General features: G+C 37.4%; 1 protein-coding gene across 6 annotated transcripts in view; it reads right to left on the bottom strand.

Annotated features, from left to right (window-relative positions):
* ANKIB1 (ankyrin repeat and IBR domain containing 1) overlaps positions 1-26,255 on the bottom strand; it is an 85,280-nt gene that overhangs the window by 39,905 nt on the left and 19,120 nt on the right. For all 6 annotated transcript variants that reach the window (XM_041466674.1, XM_041466673.1, XM_041466669.1 and 3 more), the window contains exon 2: positions 12,214-12,482. In XM_041466674.1, the coding sequence (XP_041322608.1) occupies positions 12,214-12,401 (188 nt within the window). In that variant the 5' untranslated portion in view covers positions 12,402-12,482. The remainder of the gene's footprint in view (positions 1-12,213; positions 12,483-26,255) is intronic.

Below are 26,255 nucleotides of genomic sequence, written 5' to 3'. Positions count from 1 at the left end.
TATTCTACAATTCTGTGTTGCATTGTGATAAATGTTTGAAAGGCACGAAATCGATGAAATAGGTACTTTATTTCTTCTGCTCTGTCCTAAATAGTAGTGTGTTTGGTAGTTTTCAAATAGATAATGACAGAGCAATTTGTTAGAAATTCATTCTCCTTTGCCATATCTTTAGTCAGATGTAAATGCAGCACTTACTACTTCTTAAAATATTATAAATACTATTCCTTCCAGCACTGCACACATTGAGGAATGACTATTGACTTTTTCAATATGGAAGTACAACAAAATGCAAACTCTCCCCCATACAGGTGGTAGAAGCTGGCAAGAATTTAAGTGCTCTCTTGAGTACTTCAGAGCCAGTTCAAAGTGGACAATATTACCAGCAAAAAGAATCACCTTAGGAATGAAAGGGGAACAACAGGCTGATTCTTAGAATCACAGCTCTGAATCCTAACAACACCTGAGACAACACAGCTCCCTTGCTGCTTCTTGCCAGCAAGGATTATAGAAGTTACAATGCAGATCTGAAATGGAAGAACTGAGACAAATCACACAAGCCTCGTGCATCCAAATGTGCTTTAGCCTTTTGAGGTATACTAAAAATTTTTTTTCTTAATGGAGAGTAAATGGTAGGCAATGACAGAGAGGAAAGATTACCTCTTTGAATGACTGGGACTGGGGTCAGAGAGACAGAAATGGTAAAAGAACTTCATGTGAAGGGAGGAATAACAGGTATTGTTCCCTCAGGTTCCCAGAAAGGTAATACCAAGATAAATCTGAAGCACGGCACATGCATTCAAGAAGTCACTGCAAAAATGCCTGCACTGCTCCCATAAACCCCCTCACACATAAATCCTGTACAAGCAGGATGTCTCCTCTCCAGGCTGCTCCCTGACTCCAAATAGTTTGAAAATATGAAAAAAACCCAGTTATTCTGGAACCCCATTAAGTTAGTGCAGGGGACCAGGTTCCACCCTCCCTGACCACACCCCTAAGAATGAAAACCAGTTTCAACCATTTTCAGGCAGCTCAGCCACGAGAAAGCCGCTGTTGCCTGCACAGAAAATCAGACAATATTGTTCCTGGTGAACACTGGTGAGAAGAACTTAACAAGCTTACCCAATCTGAGAAAAAAAAAAAAAAAAAAAAGAAAAAACGTTATTTACCTCAGTTATTGCCTTATGCTATAGCTACATCTCCTCTTTCTGTTGTCCCTGAATACATACCACCTTTCTCTCTCTCAGAGTTCACTTATGCTTTGTTCAGGAGAAAGAATAATCCTGAAACTATTTTATTAATAAAGGAAGAGGCTATACAGGGTAGACAGGAATTTCCCTTTCAGATATTATTAAACATAGTCTGGACAAGTATTTCAGTATTAAAAACTAGGCACAATGATCTGGTCCTGCAATGGAAGAATGTCTTGATAGCTGTTTGGTCAGTTGGATTTCTGTCCTTTCTTCCTCCTGAAAATGTCTGAGTGGTTTGAATTTAAAATAAAACTTACTATTAAAACACCATTCTTTTAAATATATGGCAACAAAGTATTCAGAGGAAAACACAAAACAGTCTCCTCTATGTTGCCCTATTTTGACAGCAAAAGTGTTCCTTAGAGAAATCTCTCTTTCGTTCCATGACAGCTGACATGATAGAGGCATTTGTTAGGAAATATGAATATGCCAAACTTGAGATTAAAGATCTTGTCAAAAAAAGTAACAGCATATTTTGTTTCCTTGAGGCTTCTTGTTTGTTTTCAGAGGGAAGGGATTTAGCTACACAGGCAAAATGCTTCAGAGCCAATTACATGAAATGGTAAGACTAATCAGTATCAAACACTATCCAAAGTGCATTTGTTTGTTTGAATTAGCTTTAGAGTATTAAACTAGAGACAGAAAGAAAGGAGGGGAAGGAAGGTGGGAAAGTCAAAGACAAAAAGAGAGAAATGGGAAGGAGAGAGAGAAGAAGATGGGGAAGAGATAGATTCTATAGAGGCGCTTGCATGATTTAAAGTTCAGAAATGACTAGCATCCAAAAATGGGCAAATAATACATTTAACATCCACAGATTCATTACTCAATATGGCTCCATTTTTAACAGTGGTATTTGGTGCATGAGACTTTCACAGAGCAGTTCTGTAGAACCCTGCAATTTGGCTCACAACTTCAGAGATATAAAAAGCTAAATTTTGCCTGGAAACGTACTGATAGAGTGAAAATATGCATTAGCTATGGGAAATATCACTTAACCACAAGGCAGACAGACTTTACTCTAGTTGCAGTTTCCAGATTTTGCTTCAATCTGTAGCACTTTGCAGAATCCAAACTTGAGGTGACAAAAGTATCATAAAAGTGTTGAAAAAGTGACAAAAAGGAAAGGGCTGTAACATTCACACCTACTACTATCTGTATTTGCAAAAAAAACCCAGCAAGAAACTCAAGATCACAAGGCTGGAAACTTGGATAATAAGCAACTGGGACATGTCCTCACTTTGGGAAACTAACAACACAACTATTTCTTCAGGTTTACATAAAATCTTTGATGTTTGGGGCATGAAAACCACCATATTTACAGTTTCTCTCTCTAAACAAATGCTATATATATTTTAGCTATATATAGATACACATTGCTGGAACTAGGTAATCTTTAAGGTCTCTTCCAATACAAACCATTCTGTGATTCTATGGTCTATTTGTAAGCATAAAAAAACCACACAAAAATGTACCCATGTGTAGAAAAATAAAAATTAAAAACTGGCGTAAAATGAATTAATAAAACTGGTTCTGACAGCTGGAGGCTAAAGCATGTCTGAATATGCTCAAAGACAGTGAAAGTAACAATTTTCAAAAGCAAAACACTGACATATACTGTATAAAGTAGACAGCCCTTGGAAGTACAGCTTGCGAAAGAAAGTTACGCTGCAAACTCCAGTGCAGGCATGAACCTAAAGCTCACAGCTTTAAGAGAAGTATTAGTATTAATAGAAGAATTTGAAGAGCATTAAGAGAAGTATGGGTAAGCCATGAGTTAAAACAACATATAGAAGAGCCAAGTCATGTTATCCAGTAATTTAAAACTCATTTGCAATGACTTAATTCGTACTATTATTGAATCATTTCGTTTTCAACACAATAGGCCAATACTGATGCATTCAACCTTGAATAACTGATTATTTCACTAAAAGTACTTTTCTCCCAAATATACTATAAGAAAACAACCACAGTGCACTAGTAACCACTTGGAAAAATCTTTTTAGTCATTACTGTTTTAAATAATTTTGGGAAGAGTACTGTTTTTTACCTGATGTTGAAAGCCACATCCAGTAAAAATAATTATTGTTATTCATTATACAGTGCTAGAAAGTTATTTATTAGTACTTCAAAGTTTCTTCTCTGTTTCACCAAGGCTCTTAAGCATTTCTTACATTAATCCTTACATTTGTTATACTGCAGGCCAAAGAAAAATTATGCTTTATTTATGGTTCCTACAACTGTTAGGAGGAACAGCAGCACCAAAACAGAGATTAAACAATTTCTCTGCAAATGTTTAAATGCAAAAATGTATCAATTACATCTGTAAGTTTCTTGTAACCAGAACACTATTGTTTTTATTTATGAGTTACTTAAGTTTAGCATTCCCTTGGACAGTCAGGAATACTGTTTCCAAGATCCCATGCCTCTTCTGGCTTTTATTTCAATATTCTGAGTGAGATTTCAAAAGAAATAGAGCTGAATGACAAATCAGTGGCTTCCACTGAAGCTGGCTGCTTACCAGCAGCTTTTGTGACAGTCCTCTGTAAAGCAAAATCTGTGTGATTTGCATCTCTGTCTCTGGCCCTTTCTTATATACAGCTCTTGATGGCTAGAACTAATTCTAGGTGCCATCCTTCCAGCCTTGTCTCCTTCCTTTGAACACAGATTTTTTCTGAGACCATCCATGCTGAATTCTCTTCCCACATATTCTGTTGATTATTACTTTTAGATTGGTCTCAAACAAATGTCAGATGAAAAAATAAACACAAAACTACCAACAAGTATGTTCATTGCCACCTTTTAAACACACAGATTTGTATTTCTGCACAGGACAACTCTCTTTGTATCAGTTTGTAAATGACCTGGCAGTGTATGCTATCTAGCGTTATTTCCATAGCAGTAATGAAGAAATTACACAGTGAATACTATCAAGCTTTGCATCATTTGTATTTCTTAAAAACCATAAATGTATTACAGAAATTCTCATCTTCATCTCTCCCACCATAAAAATGTTTTCAATTTGTATGTCACTTTATCTTTAATGACACTAATTTTTATTTTCCTTACATGTCCCAGTGATGCAACTTCATTACATTAAATAGAAAAAAAAAAAGTGTGAATTAAAAAAAATCAGATCATCCATGATCTGTACCTTGGCCAGAAGCAAAACTGGGTCTATATACAACATCAGTTAATATTTAAATGCAATTAAATATAAAAATTAATGAGTTCTTTCTAAAAAATTTGAGCCAACACATCTCTCTGATAAGGAGGGCACATGTGCCTCTAACCCCAGGGTGAAGTGAAGCCATTTGACACAATGATTCAGTATTTACCAATCAACTAGGCAGAGTCACAAACTCTACCTGGCAACAAAATTAGTTGAAATAAAGATGTGGTCATTCTGGTTGGCAAGGACCAAAGCTGTACTCCTCTATAAACCAAAGAAAATTTTACTTTGCCTGTGGTAAAATGTTCATGATGGCTCTACTGAGGAGAACAGACACACAGAATAAGAAACCTTTGTGTGTACTGCATTAATAGATCTCCTTTCACCAATCACTAACAAAGCAGTCTTACTCTGCAATGTGTGATTTCCACCAAGGAAAATAAAATTAGAACAGTTTCCTCTGGGTGCAAAAAAACCAAGCAGCAAGAAGAAGCAATAACACACTCAAGAGGGGCAGCTGTAACTGCAGAGCAAAGGCTGTGCTGTGAGCAACAAACTCATAAGCATCACGTCTCTTTAACCTACTAAGGTTAAAATAATCGAAGTCAGACAGAAAAAGTCAGCTTCAAGACCTAAAAACACAGCAGCTGACTCGCTTTTGATCTTTGCTTGTAGGTCAGACAGTGATTAGGATAAAGTCTACTTTCTGTTTTGCATTTTGTGAGGAAGGCATGAGGAACATCAGGGAAGATACCTTGGGAGGCCACACATGTCTGCTCAGTGAGAACTGCTTTTAACTGAGATTTTGAGGTTTAGGGAAAGGAAAACAACAAAGTCAGCCACATAAAGGTCTGAGTTTTTCAGCCTGCCGTACTGTATTTTAGAAGACAGTGCCCAACTGGGTGGCTGCCTTTGAGGAACAGAGCAAATGCTACTGCTGCTACTTGACATCTGTGGCTGCTCCTCTAAGTGTCTCCTCTGTTTTTATCTGTCTTTGGCAGTTTTCTCCAGGATTTAGCCACAGTAAAAACATGATCACCTTTAAAGGCTTCCTATTTATACTTTGTCCATCATTTTGACTTCTTTTTAGACTGACTATGATGAAAATGACCTTATAAATTACTATTTTCTACTACCCAGTCAGATGCTCTGCTACTGAAATCAGGGGCACTTCAATTCACTTGGTCCTCCTGCTTCTTTATAAACATGCCCACAAAGCCCTGTGAGATCCTATTCTTCATTTATTATTCTCATTCATCTAATCAAGAGCTCCCTTCAGTATTTCATATTCCAATGAATTTGAAAGGTGACCAAGACTCACAACAACACAAAATAACTAATCTTAAAAGGACCTTACAGAACCAATTCAGCAGCTGAGTGCAATGACAACAAAGCAATTGGATAAACACCAATGCTCCCACTCGGACAGATCCAAACACTGCACAGATCATTCACCACACACCACCAAAGGAAAACATTTAACACTATACCACAAGCAGTATCTCCCACAAGAAGCATTCATGTCTCATATTGTAAAATCATCAAAGTTTTCAATTTACAACTTTGCAGGTGCTTACTATTCAATTTTACATATTTAGTATAACGTAGGATGAGATCCATCTTCTCAGCTCTGGAGACCTACAGTGCAGACAACTACAGCTGATCCAGTTCTCTTAAATTCCCTTTGAATCAATGGGAAGAAACAGGCACTGCTGGCACACCCTTAATTTAAAACTCTTTATGGTCACCGTCACAATACATGAATTGTGCTGTTGCCTGCACTAATTATTCTGACCAGATTTATTATCTATGTCTATACTGACTATAAAGGAGACCTAGTATGAGTAATTCCAGTAGAGACATACTTTTCTGAATAAAATTAATTTAAACAGAAGTATGTTTGAAATAGTTATCTGTATAATTGTTGATAATTAAAAATAAGCTTGCTTTCTGTTGCTCAAAGTGAATGATCTAGAGACTGACATTCTAATAAATTATTCAGATGAAGTAGTATATCATGTACTTTAAGTTATTAAACCAGAACAGAATTATTTTGTTAGGTGGAAGAAAGGGAATATAGTTGGGTGGTTTTCTTTTGTATTAAAATCAGAATCCAAAACTTAAAAAAAGGACTTTTAGGACAGTAGCTTAGGCAACTATTATGCCTTCATGATTTTTCTTCCAAATGAGATTTAAAGTTGGTAAACATCAAGCAAATGCGATAATTCAAAGAATTACCATGAGGAACAAAAAAACAGGAGAAAATAAAAAAGATTCCTCCAGGAGTTTTCTGAACTACCTACTTGAAAACATCCATACATTTAATAAAAATTTCCTTACACTGGGATCCTCTAGTTTTAGCTAATAACCCCACATTTTTCCTATTTGCCCTTATTAGACAAAGATCTGCTATGAACCTTATTATTTTTCTTTTGTTCACATTTATATCAGAAGAACTGTTAGGAAAGCAATTTAAAAAGGAACACTAGACTTACTGTCAAAGCATTGAATACATGTTCAGAGATTTAATAAAGAAAAAATATGAATTTTAGCACCTTTCTGAAGATTTCAGCATAAATCATTTAGGTCTATTTGCATCTCAAAATTTAAATATTTACAGAACTTCTGTCTGTCAAAACAGTGAAGTAGCCTCTTTTTGATTTCCATCTCCAGAAAAAAAAAAAAAAAAAAAAAAAAAAAAAAAAAAAAAAAAAATCAAAAATTCCGAGCAGCTTCAACCTTATCAGAAAACAACTACAGCACTTCTCTAAAGCCAGATGACCTGTAAAGAACAGGGTTTTCATCAATACTTTTCCTTAACATCTATTTTTGCAGCACAAAAATCCTCTAATACCTTCTAAACTTCAGAGAAATCTTGTTCTGCAAAAGTCTACACACATGTCCCTCAAAATCATGCCAAACTAATTTTCAACATGACTGCAAATGGATGAAAGGCCAACAAAACCTGGCATGGGAAGAGACATTCCTGAATGTGCTGTGACGAATGCAACATTCCCTTTGGGGTCAACAAGTTTTCTGGCAAATTCACCCTCCATAACATGCTGGAAATATAAACATACTTTTTTTGATTGCATTACAATTGCTTGGACCAGTCCTTATTGAAATATCTTTAACAGGCAGAACAAAAGAGGACTGTGGCTGAAATTCCAAGAGATGCATAGCCTAGAGGAAACAACGACTATTTTGATGTTCTGTCATTCTTCTGAAGTGAAATATACTTCCTAAATTATAGCAATGAAACAAGAGATATTGCCTATGAACAAATCCCAGGCACATTTACCAATGTTTCTCTCTCACTGGCTTATTTATGGCTTCATTGCCAGAGTTGCTTGACCACTATTACTGAATGGCAGACATCAAGAATGTTAAAAGAAGTGGGTTTGGGTTTGATTTTTTTTTCTTTAGTTTCAGCAATCACCTCAATTTCCAGAATCTCTGTAACAAGAAAGTCTTGTTTTCCTTGTTCTAGAAAAAAATCAGCTTCGTAAACCTGTCCTGTCTCCCCAGAGTTCCACGTTTCTGTCATCTCCTCCTCCCCCCTCTTCAGGCCAGGACCAGCAGCAAATGCTACAACAATCCACTTTTGGCTTCAATACTCACAAAGTGCTCAGATATAGCAGTATGAAACACACAATGAGGAAAATCTGTCACTGATCCAAAAAGCTTCCCAGCAAAGCTGCAAAACTGAAAGTCACACCACATATATTGCAAAATGACAGTTTATCTAAGGGGTTTTTTTCCTTTCAACGTCAAGCAAGTCCTCGTGATTTCCAGTCACTCCATCTCAAGCAGCCTCTGGAAAGTCTGTTCTCTTGTCACAGCTCCGGAGTGCCTCACCAACAGCCAGAGTCTAGTGAGTAACTTTCCACATTGATAGCAATTTTTTCAAACTAAGCAGTCAGATGGTCTAAAATGTATCTTAGGCAAAAAAGAAAAACAAAAAGCCTGAGGGCATTGGATGTGCTTCATCATCTGAAGACTGCCTTTTCTGAAGAACATGTTTCCAGTGTGCTTTGTCTGTAATATTTTTATACACATTCAGGGAGTGAAATTTAAATTATCTTCTTGAATATGAATCTTCTGTCAAGACCTTAATTCACAGGGAAACAGGATGAAAGTTTGTAACGGGATGAGACCAGTGTGGATGTTGTATAAAGCTCTCAAAATTCCTACGTGGGGTGCTTCATGAACTGCTCCAGTGTGGGTTCCTCCACAGAGTACAGTCCTTCAGAAACACACAGCTGCAGTGTGGGTCCTGCACAGGGTCACAGGTCCTGCCAGAAATCCTGCATCTGTGTGGGCTGCTCTCCACAGGCTGTGCAGCTCCTGCCAGGAGCCTGATCTGTCATGGGCTCTCCACGGGCTGCAGGCTCCTTCAGGGCACATCCACCTGTTCTGCTGTGGGGTCCTCCAGGGGCTGTGGGTGCATCTCTGCTTTCCATGGACGTCCAGGGGCTGTGGGAAGACATCCTGCCTCAGCACAGCCTGCACCATGGGCTGCAGGGGAATCTCTGCTCCAGCACCTGGAGCACCTCCTGCCCCTCCTTCTCTGGCCTGGAGTCTCTGCAGGGCTGTTTCCCACACACGTTTCTCACTCCTCTCTCACAGATGCTGGGCAGCATTTTTCATCCTTTCCTAAGTATGCAATCACAGAGGTACCACCAGCATCACCACAAGTCTCAGCTTTGGCCAGTGGTGGGCAGGTTTGGAGCTGGCAGACACCAGTTGTGCCTGGTGGGGGGCACACTGATCTCTTCTCACTGATGCCATCCCCAGAGCTCCCTGCTACCAAAACCTTGCCCCATGAGACCAGTACAATGCCCTTCTGTCAACTCCTCCTGACAGGTGCCACAGCTGGGGGCTGAGGGTTACCCTGTGCCAGCCTTGGAGCAGGGGCTCCTCTCTGCTGATCAGCTTACTGGCCTGAGATCGAGTCTTCGAAAATTCCTGCTTGAGCTAATTGGCTGTGGTCAGCAAGTTTTGGTTTTTAAATATTAAATGCTATGTTAAAACAAACTGGTATGTCAGGTAAACATTATTCAGGGCTGCAGACCAAGTTATACATTAATGGAATGTAGACTATGTTCCGTTTTTTATTTCAACATTCCTAGTATACTAAAGTTTCCTATGATACTCATTAAAATGATCAAGAAACAATCATAGCATTTTAACAAAATCTTGCTGAATCTTGTGAAAAGAAATTAACAGCAAATTTTCAAATTTTTACATCTTGATCCTGCTTCTGGGCTGTAAATGTTGGATGAAAAGTGCAGCAGCCAGATGACTCAGATACTTGCTGCATAATAACTGTGCAGCTTGAAATCATTGAGAAATTTTTGTTGGCTTAAATTTCTGCCAGCAGACTTCATGCTGGATTAAATCAAGTTTGTGCAGGTTGGCAGTTTTGCTTGGTGACCCTTTCACCTCTTCTCCAGTTTCTTGTTTCTTTCTTTCTGAGACCACTGCAGCAGCATGTCCCCAAGTCCCTTTCACTGCAAAGTCGGTGCCTGTGCTTTCACCATGCCTTTGGCCAGTCGCACCACCCTCAGCACTGCCAGATAGGATATTTCTAACATCCCAAAACATCTCTCTCAATGCAGTCTGTAATGCAAAAGGTGTACCAACAGCTGCATCACACTACTCTATTTTGAGAAAATCTCACACAGTAAACTGTAAAACACATGTCAGTTCACATCCACCTACAATAATACGATTGCTTATAATGAAAAGCTGAATTATATGGTATGCATGCAAGTAAATGCTAGAGCTTGTAGTTAGAGGTGCTACAGATTCCCCAATTTAAAATGTTTTATGAAGAGAAAAACATAAGATATTATGCTACTATGGACATCTCATTATTGTAAATTTCTCTCAAAATACAAAGAGATTAAAATTAATTTATTTTTAGGTACTGAACTTTATCAGTAAATCAAAGCATTCCTTTTAATGATCAGCTCATTTAACCCCTGCCATATCCAGGACTTTCTGCATCAAAAAGAAGCAGCTTAACACCAAAGCACTTGTGCCCTTTCTGCTATCAACTTAGCAAACAGACACACTGTAAGGCTTACATTTATTCACTTTTACTACTTTATTTAGATAAAAAGGCCACATTTATGTGCAGTACATCTTAAAGAGAAGCCCTTAGAAAGACATCAGAAAAGTTAACAGCAAAAAAACTTCAGTAAAGTATTCCTCACAAAAGTGCTACAATTCTAACAGTCTGGGTTTTCAGAACCAGACTCCAGCAGATAAGACACCTACCCTGTGTTCAGAGACAAAAAATGTATTACAAACCCTTGACTCAAACAAGGCAAAAGAATTATTCTTTTGATCATTAGTTTGCAATGTATGAAAAAGAAATTATCCTGTGAGACTTAGATGTTGAAGGTCCTATGTAGCTAGTAACAAAATGGCATTTCTAAATGACTTTTTAAAAAAATACAAAGCAGTTATTTGAGATTCCATCATAATGATGCAATATGAATTAACTAATGCACTGCTCAGAAGTCAGTAATTATGGCTATTTCTTTTCATATGTGCAATTTCATGTGTCCTTGTTGTCTCAATGAGGCTATAATTTCTTAAGAGCTATTTTCTTGAGAGAAATAATCTGAAAATCTCAGAGGAAAAAATAATATGGGAAGTGTAAGTAAAAACTGGAAACTATTTTAAATTCATTTTAGTTAACTCTTTTCTATAGGTCAAGAATAAGGAATGGGGGGATAAATAAACAAGAAGTTTCAGTGATGAAATAAAAACATCAAATTAAAAATAGAAATACAGAATACATAGGAAAGAAGAGAAAAAAATTTAGCCAAAATTGAGGTAAATGAGAAATTATTAAATAAAAATCTGGTTAGATGAATCTAAAACACTGAGCAAAAAATTAATGGTGAGAGGACAGAAAGCTAGTAAAGTTACAGCACACAAGGTACAAAACAAACCTAATGAATGCTACAAGCCCATTTAGACATAAACAAAAAAAAAATGAAAAGAATATTACCAATAACACAGCTTAGTATTTATTTCTGTCCTGTTTCCTAACATGAAGAAGAGGATATTTATGAAATCCTCTCTAATAGAGCTTACTGAAGAAGAGGTTTAGCAATGTCTGCCTGGTACTACCTTCACAAAATACTAGATGAGAACAGCTTGTGTCTGCAATGTCTGGACATGGGTAAGATGTTAATCTTTAATTGATCTTAGAGCACTGACAAAAACAAGAAAGAATGGAAATAGCTAATATTAGGGATTGCTGTCCATGTTGACTGCAGCAACAATAAACTTACTTATTATCAAGACATTAATGTTCACTGTTATTATCCAACTCAAAAAATAAAAGCTGCCTGAATAACACAAGAATAAATATATATTGTACCATCTAGAAGTAGTTACAATCAGTGTTATTATCCACAAAGCTTTGCAAACAGATTATTTAAAGACAGGAAAACACATCAAGAATGGTGGAAGAGTCACTATTTTCAAAGAATCATAGTGTAGGAGTCTTCAGGAAGCAAGCTAAAACTGCCCAAGACTAATTTCACAAGAAAGGAACAGATACTGAAATAAAATTAAAGACTGTTTATCAGCCTGTGATTATAGACTAATTTGCATGTTTTCTATTACACAAATTCTGTCTGTGCAACACACACATGCACATATAGGTGTACACCTATGCACACACACATCAGGTGTTTTTAACCTGGCTGACACTCTTGCATTTGCTAGCTCAGTTTTTCACAGCCAAGCCAAATTTCAAATGCTGCTTACCCCAGGATACGATTCATTCCATGCCTAGCAGCATAATGGAGCGGAGTATTGTGCTGGTACGTTTCTCCATAAGAAGTATTTGGGTCAAGAGTTTCTTTTAGTTGAGGGTTGCTCTCATAGATTTGGCAGGCCAAGTTTTCATCTCCATTTATAAGAGCTTTGCGGAATTTGGTGGTTGTATTTCCCATGTTGCTATCCTAGCTATCAATGGCACTTCTTCCTTTCCCCTTCATCCACTTGTTGTATGGTTCTGTAACATGCTTCACAGCCTAAAAAAGACAAACAACATTCCAATTATTCTGTAAAACTCTTTTTCACAGATGAAAAGAAAAAATGCAGAGCTATAGCACTGTAAATAGGCAGGTGAAGAAGAAGTACATAGGGCTATAAACGCTCCTCATGAATTGCTGAAATCTTTCTAGGTAAATGCACACAAATTCCCAATTCTTCACAGATCATTTCCCTGATAAATTGTGGATCTCCCTCCCTCTGCAAGTATCTTCACTACCTACACTCTTTAAACCTATGGAAAAGAAATGGCTAATATCGACCTGTACTAGAAGACTGGCATGAACACTGAATTTCCGTGAATGAGAAATGAATTAAAAATTAGATGTTACTTCAAAAACAGAACTGATCTGAAGCAAAATTCTTACACAAGGAAGAAAAAGTCTTCAAAAATATGCAATAAAGTAGACATCAGTTTAACTTTTAATTGAAGAAAATATGCTTGAAGCACATGAGCTTGTATAGGTGGGTGTACACAGCACCCTTCTGTGCCAGTAAGATGAATGCCCACGAACACAGAAATTACCATGGCCCCATCTTAACAGCTCTTCTATGCAGACTCTTTTAAACACCTAGACCCTTACACTTAGATCTACAATGAATGGGTCCATACATCTGGCATCTGTACTGGCACAAACCAACTGCACCTTACAGTACTTCCAAGTACTTCCCAGCTGCTGTGCTCCCCAGCCTCTCACTTTTACCTGATGGAGGCACCCAGCGGATTAAGCTGCAAAAAGACAGGGCAGACAGAGCATCTCTGCTCATGACACGGGACAGCAGGAGCTTATCTGGATGTGCAGCTGGAGAGAGCACATGTTGGTTTGTCAGGGCACAGACAGGAGAGTCAGCACCGGCTGCAGCTGGTAGCACAGTGAACCTTCTAGGAGATCCCTTTTGTGCGTGAGTCATCCCATCCACGCTGCTCCATGCCAGACCTTTCACCCCACAAAGCACACACAGGGATCCAAATATGCCAGGCACAGCAGGTTAGGGATTGAGACTGTGCTGTGCACATAAAATCAAACAGGGCAGGAGCTGCCCAGTATGTTATGTTCAACTTATAGGGGCTATCTCAAAGCTACTATTTCTACACTGGCTCTCCAACACAGTTACTGGTGCCCCTCCAGCCCTGTAGACAGACGAAACAGAGGAATGCAAAGGGTCTAGAGCTGCACAGAATCCAAGGGAATCAAGATATGGATAAAATTCACACTAAAAGCAGTTGAGGAAGTCTGGTGAACAGCTGCAGCAACACACTTTTGTTTCCCCAGAGCTGTTGTCACCAGTTACCTCATCAGCTAACCTCATCAGAGCGGTCAGGTCTGTTCAAGAAGGAGGGAGGTGGCCATGGTGGCCTTCATTTTAATCCTTTTTCCTAAAAAATTGTGGTAAAACAACCCTTATTTTGAGCTGTTGTGAGGTAGCAATGACACTGCTGTATCAGCTGCCTCCACGTACTAAACATGTTGTCTGAGACCAGATTACCTAAGGAAGAACCAAGTAGGCATTCATCCAAACACAAATGGACATCCTTCATATATCTAGTTATATCCACAAACCAAAACCCAGATTATTCAATCACACTACAGATTCTGCAGCATTTTGTATCCTTCTGTCATTGATATATTTTAAAATACAAACATGCAGATACTACACAGGTATAATATTTATATTCTTCGAGAAAGTCACAGTGTGTTCACATTACTATGTCACATCTCTCAGTGCTATAAATTAATGTGTTTTCAGATGCAAAACTATTTGCATACTTTACATACTGGGTAGTTTCAGGCTTTAGTCTATGAAGAAAAGTTCTACACCCTGTTCAGTCAGCCAGCAGTTTGTATTACATTCAACAGACAGGATCTTAAAAATAACTTGAAAGAATGATTTCACTTAAGTTTAACAAGATTAGTTTGTGGTATTATATTATCTGTCAATCCCTATCTACCACCAGTAGCTCTCAAGACCATAAACTAAATTAATGAGAAAAAATGCCTAAAAGATATCAGAATCATCATGGAAATCAATAATGAAGATCCCACTAATGGCTGTAACACTAAGAAAAGTACAAATCATTTGAAATTAGAACGTAACAGCACCAATTTCCATGCATTTATTTCTGGAAATTAGCACACAGATAACTTGCATCAGCTGCAGAACATGCTGCTTCTTGCCCAAACTGGAACATTAAACAAACCTGGGTAGGGATGAATGAGAACACTGAGAGTGGAAGGAGATAAGATGGTGCCCCAGGCATCTAAGAGAAATCTGGGACAGGGTGGTTCTGTTGAGATATTGAAGGTGAGATCTGAATGGATTTAGGTATGGAAATGCATGGGAGAAGTGAGGGTCTCTGTGGGGTGAGCTAAAAAGCTCAAGTAATTTTTGTGCAGAAAAGGCAAAAATCATTAATTCTTTTGTACACCGAATAAACTTTATTTACTTTTGATGCAGTATGGATATATTAGAATGTTGTACTGTTATCAGCAACTACTAACATAAAAGATGTTAGTATTATTATGTACATTATCAAATCATCTGGAAATTTTAGGAATATGCAGACTGCACCATGTAAGTCAGTGAAAAAAGTAGTGACATCTGCTTTCTTTAAAAAAGCTGACAGACTATGTGTCCAAAAGGCTAAATACGACACAGACATGATGCAGAAATGTGAATGAAATAAAAAAAGAGTAAAAAACTTGTTTGTGTAAAAGGACCAGACTCCAAGGGAAACGAATCTCAGTCAAAGGAAAGGGAGAATTCTAAGAAGGATTATGATACAGAGCTATGATATGGCTTTGAAAAGACACAAGTGAACTCCAACACAAAAACAAGAATGAATGCAGAGGTATTGAAAATTTAGCAAAGGCTAATGTAAATATAGCCATAACATTATCAAAATAAAATGAAAGATGATAGAACGGGGATAGTCAATGAAGGCCCTTCAGGTGATGGCAAACAGCTTATATTTGATGTGATAGCAAGAAACTGATCTCTGAAAGAATGGAAGGAGAGAAGTGACAGAGTCAAAATTAACCCAGAAAACAATTCTCTACTTAAAACACATATGATAAACTATATTAATGTCTGTCACCTTCATACAATATCCACAAAGTTTTTCATTTTTAACACTACAACAGGTATTAGCCTCTTATGCTTTGGAAATTTGGTGGGCCACATGGTAGTATTTTTTGTTTTCTGAATTGCAATTAAACAGGTCAGCAGAAGAAACACAATGGAAAGCAGAACGACAAGGGAGAAGCTGTCTCTGTACCCTGGCTCTAACAGTTGGCTCCCAGCATGTTTGGAAGTCCAGAAGAAAGAAAGATGTGACAGCTGCTACCTCTCTCAAGCTGCTGTAGTTGATGAGTGCCCTTCTATAAAATAGTCAAGATCTGCCCATTTACAGTCATCAGTTCATCTTTCAGCAAACAGCCCCACTGCATCCACCACCAAAGCAGCCTCTGCCTCAACTGAAGGAGGAAAAGGACAAAATGTCAGCTGATGCAACAAAATCTGACTTGAGAACGGCTGAAAGGGGCCCAGTCTGATGCCCTTTAGTGTAGTTATCTTTCATGAAAAGCTTCCAACCTGTTACATTCTCAGAGAACAGGAAGTTAACGAGCAAAGATGGAACATGACATTCAGGGAAAGGAAACTTAGTTCACTCCTTCAGCCTGTCATTTTGTGTTTTTAGAGGTGAAGGGCATATAACACATACATTTCCTCTGACACAGGTGGCAGGGAAGTGGTCTGGAAGGTTATCAGCCAGTCAGCCTCAGAGAGATGGAGAGCTGAACTCAGATGCTGCTAAAGCAGTTTCAGCAGCTCCTGGGCACACATGGATAGTGTGCAGTGTCAGTCTCACTGGTCTTGCTTCCCTCTTTGTATAAACTTGGCATTTAAAATCCTTAGACTATTTTTTAGTGTGCACATCACAGTGGAAAAAAAAAAGACCACACAAACTGACAATTTTCTAGTATTTTATCTAAATAAAATGAGACTTGAATAGAATTATACAGGACAAATACAAGATTATTTTTTTGGAAGGAAGATCTATTCACTGAATTGTCAAGCTCTGTGCTAACAGAAAGGCTGTATCATGGCCTTTAGCATAACCTTATATCATTTATTATAACCACAAACATCATTTTACATCAAAGAACTCAGGAAAAACTAAATGTAATGTTTGAAAAATATATCCCATATTATTTTTGAATACTACCATCAACCATCTAGTTCTAATTTTGAAAGTATATTTATTACTTTTATTGCCAAATAGAAGTTCCAGCCTAACAAAACCCAAAACCCACCCTAAAGTTTAAAGAAAGATTCATATAAACTCCAACAGGGCCATCACACTTCTCTGCCTTAGCAATGAACAGTAATTTCTATGGCTTTATTAGCAACACTTTGGTATCACAGCTCAATAAAAATTTAACAAAGAGACAGCCACTCTAATAGGAGCTTGACGATTGAGTACAAGATGAAAAAGAGTGGATAAAGAAAGACATGAGCAGAGCAAGGAAGCAATGAGATTCTGAGAGCAGTTGCACCAGCTGCCCAAATACTATTGATTTTTCCATGGGCATCATCATAGAAGTGAGTCTGAAGAAGAACAGCAATGACATCATAGGATTTTAGGAGTTCCTCCTTTAGGTGCTTGCTAGAAATTAGTAAAAAATAGTAAAATATTGTACAAGGGGAATCAGGTAAGTATTTTGGAAACATCATACATCTAACACTCATTTAGGAAACAGATACTGAACACAAAAGTCTTTAATGACATGGCATATCTTTCTCAATTTACATTTTAATTCCTTTAATACTAAAACAGAATTTCTTACTGAATGTAGGACTAGCACGTGCTGATACAAGAGCTGTTCTAAATCTTGGGAAATCAAAAAAAAGGAGATAAGACAGTTCTGCATCACACTGCTTAGAAAATCTAGCAAAACCAGTAACAAAATACTCTGGTATAACAGTGAGAAGAAAATGCTATACATTTCTTGCACCAAAAAAACCTACTGTTTATATAATAAGCAAAGATCAGGATTGAGTGAATGAATGAATAATTATGTGCAACTTTTTTTTTTAGAAGGTAACACTCATAATTACACAGTTTAACCTTAAAAAGTTTAAGTACAATTTGCAGATTAAAAACCTGAAAAACTACTTCTTAAGTAGTTTGTCATGTAAACTATGAGAATATTCTTCTGGAAAAGCTAAATGAGCCAAGATCAAAGAAGACTACATAGCTCCTCATACTTAAATCTTAATATTATTAAAATAAAATACATTAACTAAAATTAGTGTACATTACTTGGCTTCTAAACCCTTCAAAAGACAAGTGATAACAAAGTAGTTATACAAAAAGGATAAAAAGATATTAAAAAATACTTGTTTTTGATGAAAGTATGAAATACTTTGAAATTATATACTAAAAGCATCTTCTGTTTCAAGTACAGCTAGCTCAAAAGGTAGCTATTTTATTTGCTTTGGATACTGCAGTTAAATAGCTCATTTTTAAAAACTGAGTTTCTAAAATGTTTACTGCAGAGTCTGTCCTACATTACAAATCATATTTTTTTGCAGAAGGGAGCCACAAACAAGTTAATAGTTTAGGAAAAATCCTCATGACCTGCATGCTTAGGATGAGTGTCACATTATGATGCTGGTAATTTTAATCCTCACTTCTGGGACAGACTAACACAAATAAAGCAAGTCAAAAGTTAGGTTCAAGAACTCTCAGAATACCAGGCTGTCTCCCAGAAACAGTAGAAAAAGTCCTGGTTAGTGCTCTTTATCCTCTCTTACCCTCTCCTCTCTACACAAAGTAAAAAAAAAAAAAAAAAAAACCCAACAAAAAAACCCCTCACTTTACCAAGAAGACAAATTAAGAATGAAGCATTCAAATGTGCATGTCCATTTTACTTATGGATGGCACAGATGCCTGTAACTAAGATGCAGCAGGAAAAGTTAGGCTAAATCTAATTTTTACATGTTTATAGTCAAGATTAATGATTTGTCAAATTTTAATTAATTACAAATTGTTCTCTCTGCATACCTGTATCTGGGAGAACTTTTCTGCAAAGTCTGAAGTAACAAATGCACTTGTAAAGTTTGAGAATTGGTTATAGAAAAGAGTGGAGGTGTTTAGGGTTTTTTTTTTACACACTGAAATATGCTAAGGTTTGTGCCAAAAGTTCTAAGTCATCAACAGGAAATAATGATAGCATCTCTGCCACTTTAAACCTCTGTGAATAGGACTTAACATTATCAAACTCTTGTTACATTTTATGCATCAAAATGCAGAACAAAAAAAATTAATTTTTATGCCAACACTCACCCTTCATACAATGATTACCAATATAACATTCTCTGTGCTTTAAATACCAAGGTTGAAAAGTGGCAAAAATGTTGAGAATTGACTTGAATAAAACATAGTGTGGGCTAGTGAGAGAATTAATTATTTCCTCATTTATATGCTTGTGGGATAGAGAGTCTAGCAACTTAGGTTGCAATCTCTTTATGCTGGCATATGTACCCACAAGTTGAAGGTTAAAGTTATTGCTCAATTTAGTAATTTGAGACTTTGGCTTACTGACTCAGCCATAAAGACTTTCATCCAGGTGGAGTATTTTCTTTCAGACACACTTCTTTCACAACTGTAGTTTGTGGAGTAAAAAGGATTTTAAGAATGGCTTGGGTTTTCTTTGCACTGTTGCATTTAAAGGGATGCAACTAGGACAGCTGCAGCATAGACTAGAAGCAGTTTAAGAAAAAAACCCTGCTTAGATGTAGCTAAAATAATAGCTACATTATTTTAAACTGTGTTGTCTCCAATACTTGCATTCATCATTTTAATGAAATGTGGTAAATCCATTGTGGGGTAGGTACGTACACACATGGCAGGAGAGACAAGATACCGTGCAGCCAAAATGAAGGTACATTGTGATAGCTGGATAATGACTGCCTTCCTGCAGGTGGTCAGGGGCAAAAATCCAGCAGCACAATTTAAAAGGAGCAATCTGTTGTGGTGTATACTTTTTTTCCCCCCTTTAGTGAACAGCAATTCAGTAGGATGGAACAAAAGAATCATCATTCTATAATTATGCTCTGGAATATCCACTGGTCTCACCTGTAATTGTGAATTCATTTCAAAATTCATTCCAGGGCCTCATGTCTGTAGAATTTATTTTTAATAACAACAAAACCCTCAAAGTTCTGTGAAATTCAGATAACACTTTGGAGTTGTTTCCAATGCAACTGTCTGTCAAGGCCTCAAGAATCTTAGTAATTTAATTTGCTGTACTTTAGTCAGTTATATAAGAGAAATCAGAGAATCATAGAACATTTTGAGTTGGAAGGGACCCACAAGGATCATGGAGGTCCAACTCCCAGCCTTGCACAGGACAGCCTCAGGAATCACACCATGTACCTGAGAGTGTTGTCCAAAAGTTTCTTTAACTCTGTCAGGCTTGGTGCCATGGCCACTTCCCTGGGGAATGTGTTCCAATGCCCAACCACCACCCAGGTGAAGATATTCTTCCTAATGGTATTTTTAGATTCCAGACATAAAATACAGCAGAACTTTTTTAGGGCTAGCTCTTCAATCTTCAGGTTGTGTAGACTACTCAAATCTAAAATCTAAAAGATTTGTACCTAGCCTACCAACACTAGCACCCTAAGACCTTTTCTATCTAGATCAGAAGGGGAAGAAGCACAAAAAGAAATGTTTGACGTTGTATTAGATTAAGTCAAGCTACAGGCAGACATAGTTCTGGCATTTTAATCCCAAGCACACTGTTCATTTTAGTATAAAAAGCTCACTATAGACTGTTCCACTGACTAAAGTAACAGTACGCTTTAGGTACAGCACATAAAACATTGTCAGTTTATTAAGGATCTATAAAAGTGACTTCTGTGTTACAGGCCAACGCTGATAGCATCACCTTTTCATCACAAAGAAGTGAACAAGTGTCACCCAGCACCTGCATAAAGAAGCAGCAGCAGCTGATGATTCACAGGAGACAGTATCAGCGATAAACTAAAGATTATGAACCAGAGACTGGTAATATTCTTAACCAGTGCAACACCTCCCATGCCGGCAGCATGTGAACACACTTCAGTCACCGTGTTGCCTCTCCGGTTTCTCCCTACCCTCACACACACATCTTGCCCAGACGATGGGAGCCTCTCTGCTAAAGACATTCAAACACACTTTGCTTAGCTGGGAGATGAACTGAACTGAGCTGGGTTGCTGCTTAAGACAAGTGTGTGTTTTCTCTGAAATCAGACTTAATAGCCAAAAACTACACAGAAATCACCACCAATAGTTACAAGGCAACAGTTCACAGAGCAAGGGACAGATGGGACTCAGACTGATGCTGTATGGGGCAGAAAGTCAGAAGAAATTAGTGCATTTCTGTCAGATTGATCCACCTAGAAAAAGTGAGAGTAAATACAACCACTATTGATACAGAGCACTGTTAGAACATGAAAGGAGGAATGAAGATGGCAACATAAAGAACTACAGAAAACCTCATGGGGAACTTGACTGACCAATCTCTACAGGGTGCAATGTGCCTGGACCCTGGCCTTGGCTGGGTCCAGGATGTATTTTTCAAGTACATTTGCTCACCTTAGCACAAGTAAACAAGTTTGAAACTGCATGATGGCTCAAAGCCAACCTTCTGGAGAACCTCTTATAGAATCCGGCTAGCCAAAAGCTTTTATGTCAACTTCATTTTCAGTGGTGTTAAACTGACAGAATTGAAAACAAAACTTACTGTCTGCTAAGGCACATCCACAGAAAGTGAAACTAAACAGGATGGCAACACAGGGATGCTCACGAGGACATTCACAGTAAAATCTGAAAATCCCTTACACATTTAGAAACCTTAGCATCTTCCTGAAGCAGAAATTTCTCAGTTTGAGGAAGCTTTTTCATATGCAAGAGTATCAGTTTGTAGGGTCACACTCTTATTGGATCTTGTAAATGTGAAAGAGGCCTCTTTGATAAATCATCAAATGGAAGGATAGCTACACAAGGTCAGGCACCTGCAAGAAGACTGCACACAACAACCATCATTCCTTCCTAAAAGCATACAGTCTCACTTGGGAATAATGAATATCCAAAGTTACATTTCATTACATTTACATTGAAATACATTTCAACATAAAACCTACTGGTTTTATAATCAGTAATGTATTTTAAATAAAGTAAAAAGGTGAGGAAACAAATGAATCTAGATTTTTCAATGTCCAATCTCACAAAACATGCTGTATTTGAGAATGTCAGAGGAAAGCAACAATCACAGTATACTACCACTGACTCTTGGCTCATAAGAATACTACTGAGAGGACCGGTACCCTATCTGTAGACTGGTGATAATTCCACAGGTTGCATATTCTGAATAAAATAACCAACACTTACTGTATTTCCTCTATTATCACTCAAGTAACTTAAAGCACTGAAAAGAACACTGCACACCATTTCAAACAATATGCAATTTTGTCAGAGTTCCCTACTTAAGCAAGCCACACATTGAAGATTAGACTAAATCACTATTTAGTGCAGTGTATTAATAGCATAAATATCTATGGATGATATACTCTGATTACATGAAAGGACTATCTGTTTCCATGTTTTCAAATGGGAGGTGAAGAAAGCACATTCAGCTGTCTGAGACAGTTGACGAGCATTGTTCACAAATGTACCAGACCAGAAACCTGCGCATACTTTTATTGTTTCCTGGAGGCATTCTTACGTGCTGGTTTTGTTTCATGTAAAACTAAAAGACAATGTGACCCTGCTGATCTTTCAAAGAGATCTTGATTTTTTTTTTCAGATGAATGAACAAATCAATTTCCTTTTAACAAAGAGGTAATTTAACTCGTCAGCACTCCTTCAAAGCAATACATTCATTTAAGGTCTAAAACAGAATCTGGGAGATCATTGTGTGTCTAAAATGAGATGGATTCCTGTAACAAAGTATGTTTTCTACACCGTATTTAAGAAGCGTTTCACAACATTTCTGAGAGACAACTTCAGGAACAATTTAACTCTTTTAGTCCAAGCACCCTGCTTATCATGGTGCTGACTCCCCACAATCTCAAGAGTCATCCCTGCTAACTAAGAACGAGCCATTCAGGTAACTGCAGCGAAAAGGATTGTCACTTGCATCTTATGTACACCAGAAAATGAGGAGAACTGCAACTGCTGAACGTCTAATAAAATGGCTAATATACCTGCCAGCAAAATTCCGACTTTGGCAGGGAAATGGCGAAAGATATATTGGATCTAATCTAAAATTAATTTAAACAAACACATAACTTGAAGAAGTATTTTTAACTTTTGCCAGAACACCTCTGCTGAAATATTTGGCTGTTTTTTCCACTGCATACAAACAGTTTAACAATTTACATAAAGGCCATGGATAACAAAATTTAATTATAGTATGTCATATACAGTCTGTATTTAGGAAGATTATTCTTGACACCAGTGTAATTACAATGAAACACAACCTTGTATAATGATTTTTGGCGTCAAGATGAGTATCAAGCCAAAGAAAACAGAAAGAGAATAAAGATTTTAAAGAAAGCCAATATTACCTGACCTTGAATCACAGAAAGGTTTGTACTGGAAAGAATCTTTAAAGATGAAAATGACCAACCCTTCTGTCCTGGGCAGGGACATCTTTCAGTAGATCAGGCTGCTCAAAGTCCTGTCCAACGTGAGATCAATCATGGGGCATTCACAACTTCGGAGAACCTGTTTCAGTGCCTTGCCACCCTGATCATAAAATATTTCTTCCTTATGCCCAATCCACATCTACTTCTTTCTGTTTAAAGTCAATGCCTCTTGCCTTGCCAAAACTGGCCTTGGTAAAAAGCCTCTATCTCTTTTACAGAACCCCCTTTAATTATTGAAATGCTTCAACAAGGTCTCCCCAGAGCCTTCTCTACTCTGCTTCTGGGCTGAACAATCCCAACCAACCTTTCAGCATTTCTTCACAGGAGAGGTATTTCAGGCCTCTGACCATTTTTGTGACAGTCCTCTGGACTCACTCCAACATGTCCATTCTTGTACTGGGGACCCCAGAGCTGGACACAGTGCTCCAAGTGGCATCTCAAAAGAGCACAGTTGAGCACAGGGGGGTAACCTCCCTTGACCTGCTGGCCTGTAGTTCTATTACTTCTTTTATCAGTTCTCCTACTAACATAATCAACATACCTAGGGACTGATGCAGACACTATTACAATACAAATGACTGCTGTTCAGTGTAGAACTGACTGTTACTGACCGTTCCCATGTAAGGCAAGGAACGGAAGAAGGAGAAATGCAAGGTACCAGAGTCACTTTGCAAAATATGACCTATTTGGCATCAGAATTACATGAAACAGAATATTATACAGCTTAGTATTAGAAAGATTTTCAAGAACCAGTCTGAAAAAAATACTCTGTTTTACCCAAGTAGTAAAATCTTTACCATTTTAATAGAGAAATTCTTCAACTATTTCCATTAAGCTTTCACCAGAAGTAACTGTACAGACACTGGGATCATAAATAACTGTGCAGACACAGTGCCTGATGGAGCTTTCCCTGTGAACTTTCTCTGTGATCACATCCAGGGGTCACGCTAAAGCCAGAGCAGACAGTAACAGCACTCATGCCATTTCTCCTACGCTCTCACTATTCCTGCTGGCAACCAGATAAGACAGTGGAAAAAGAACAGCAGAAGTAAAAAGCCTGTCTGAACTGCCAGAAGCAAGAAAAATGCAGGAAACAAGGGAAAACAGCAGTAGGTTGAAAGGAGAAAGGACTTGACACAACTTTCCTCATCTACGGGCCATTGTCATGTGAGACAAATAAGGCAGAACTAGTCAGTGTTTATTTTAACTAAAGGACATGTTAATAATGGGCCTACACAAGGTGAACTGTGATTATCCTGAACAAACATTCCTTATTCTGCCTTTTTTTTTTTTTTTATTTCTAGGAAAGGGCTGAGGCTGCATAAGTCTCTTATGATTTTTTTTTTCTGCTGAATCTTTCTAAATTAGTAGGTACCTATGAGGCTCAGCAATACAATGCTCCCTCCAATCAGGACAATGAAGTTTCCTTCAGAAACAAAGAGAAATATAAACTAACAATTAATATTACTACCCTTCCTGACATCCAAGCTTAAGGAAAAAAAATATTTTACAATGTGCTTTAAAATTAGTATTTATATTAAAAATCTAAGCCATAAGCAAAGAAAGCAGATGTTCTATGATAGAAATAAAATATTATTTAATTTTAAATTTTCTCCATTCTTTTCACAGCTAATATTGCTTAGGAGTTTGGGAGCATCAGCTGGGGAGTTTTCTGCTCACTCCCGCCTGGCATAAACTTCAGCTCACATGCCCAAAGAATATTACAGATGTAATATTTTTTTTAATCATTCTTTTAGAAGTCTTGTTACGTTTATCTCTTACAGTCTTTCTTAAATAGTAAAAGTTTGATATAAACCCCATACTTTATATTCAGAACCACAACATCCAGGTCACCAGATTCTTACATCTTGGGTCTGCTGGAACATTTCACTATTGCATCCACTGTTTCAATTTCTTATTATGCCTGAAAACAAAAAACTCCCTGTTCATGCAGAAATGTGTCATAACAATAAAAGAGCATCTGTGCTCCAACAAATTCAGTGGCATTTGTACTGGCTAAGGCTAACCAGTTTGCAGTAAATTTTACTCTTAAATTATTACAATACAGTTGTAGAAAGCTAGGAATGGTTTTGTTTTACTGGTTTAGCATACAGAATACATCATACTTCACATAATTGGCCTATATAATCAAATTATTAATCCTTCGAAGTATTTTAACAGTTTTCCACTTTAACGACAATTTTCATAAGAGTGAATTAAACCAGATCCAGACATCAGTTTGAACATTGTTCTGTGCTTATGCTAAAAGACAAAGGCAGGCAGACAAGGCTGTTCAAAGATATCTGAGGCAAGATACAATCTCAGCCAGACTTGATGATCCGAAACTATTATGTCAAACAATGTCTGACCTGGGTAAATGGCTACTTGATACAGCAGAAGATAAAGATGTAGACCAGCAGATTCTAGATGAAAACTAGTGCCCAGATTTGTGAAACTGCCCATGATTTTCCAGAGAAGAAAGAGAGCAAGTTTTTAGGTACTGATAAATAAAGAATCCTCGATGGCAGTAAGGGCTCCTATCCCCTAATAATCTGCTAAGGGAAGATATTTCTTTAATCCAGCAACTTAGTTATTGATCTTGTCCTGAAATAAAGAATTCTCCATTAAACACTTATATTTACTCATGAGTCTTCTGTTTGCATCCACAGTGTCCAATGCTTAAAAAATTGTAATAGATTCTTGCAGACAGCATGTTCTTGAGATTCTGAGTTCAACTGATTTTCAGTTTGAAAATTTGAAAAATTACCTGCCTTTTACAAAAGCCTACAAAAGTAAAACCTTTAACCTTTTATAGCTCCATCACATAACTTAAAAAAGAGGAATTACAAAACTATGAAGTAAGCCTTTACAAAACTAAAAAAGCAAAACCTACAGGTTTTTTCAGCTCTGTAGATTTAGAAGGGTTGCGGCATAAATTAAAAATTAGGTCTGACAAAGACTGGTAAGAATCCTCTGCTGTTTTGGAAGTTATTTCAGACTGACTTGTAAAAAAAAAAAAGTGTTAATCCTCAAAAATAAATCTGAATTTTGCT

The sequence above is a fragment of the Pyrgilauda ruficollis genome, unplaced genomic scaffold, assembly GCF_017590135.1.
Source record: "Pyrgilauda ruficollis isolate IOZ18807 unplaced genomic scaffold, ASM1759013v1 scaffold2, whole genome shotgun sequence".
Taxonomy (NCBI): domain Eukaryota; kingdom Metazoa; phylum Chordata; class Aves; order Passeriformes; family Passeridae; genus Pyrgilauda; species Pyrgilauda ruficollis.
The sequence above is the reverse complement of the archived record's forward strand: the minus strand, read 5'-3'. Positions and strand labels throughout refer to the sequence as shown.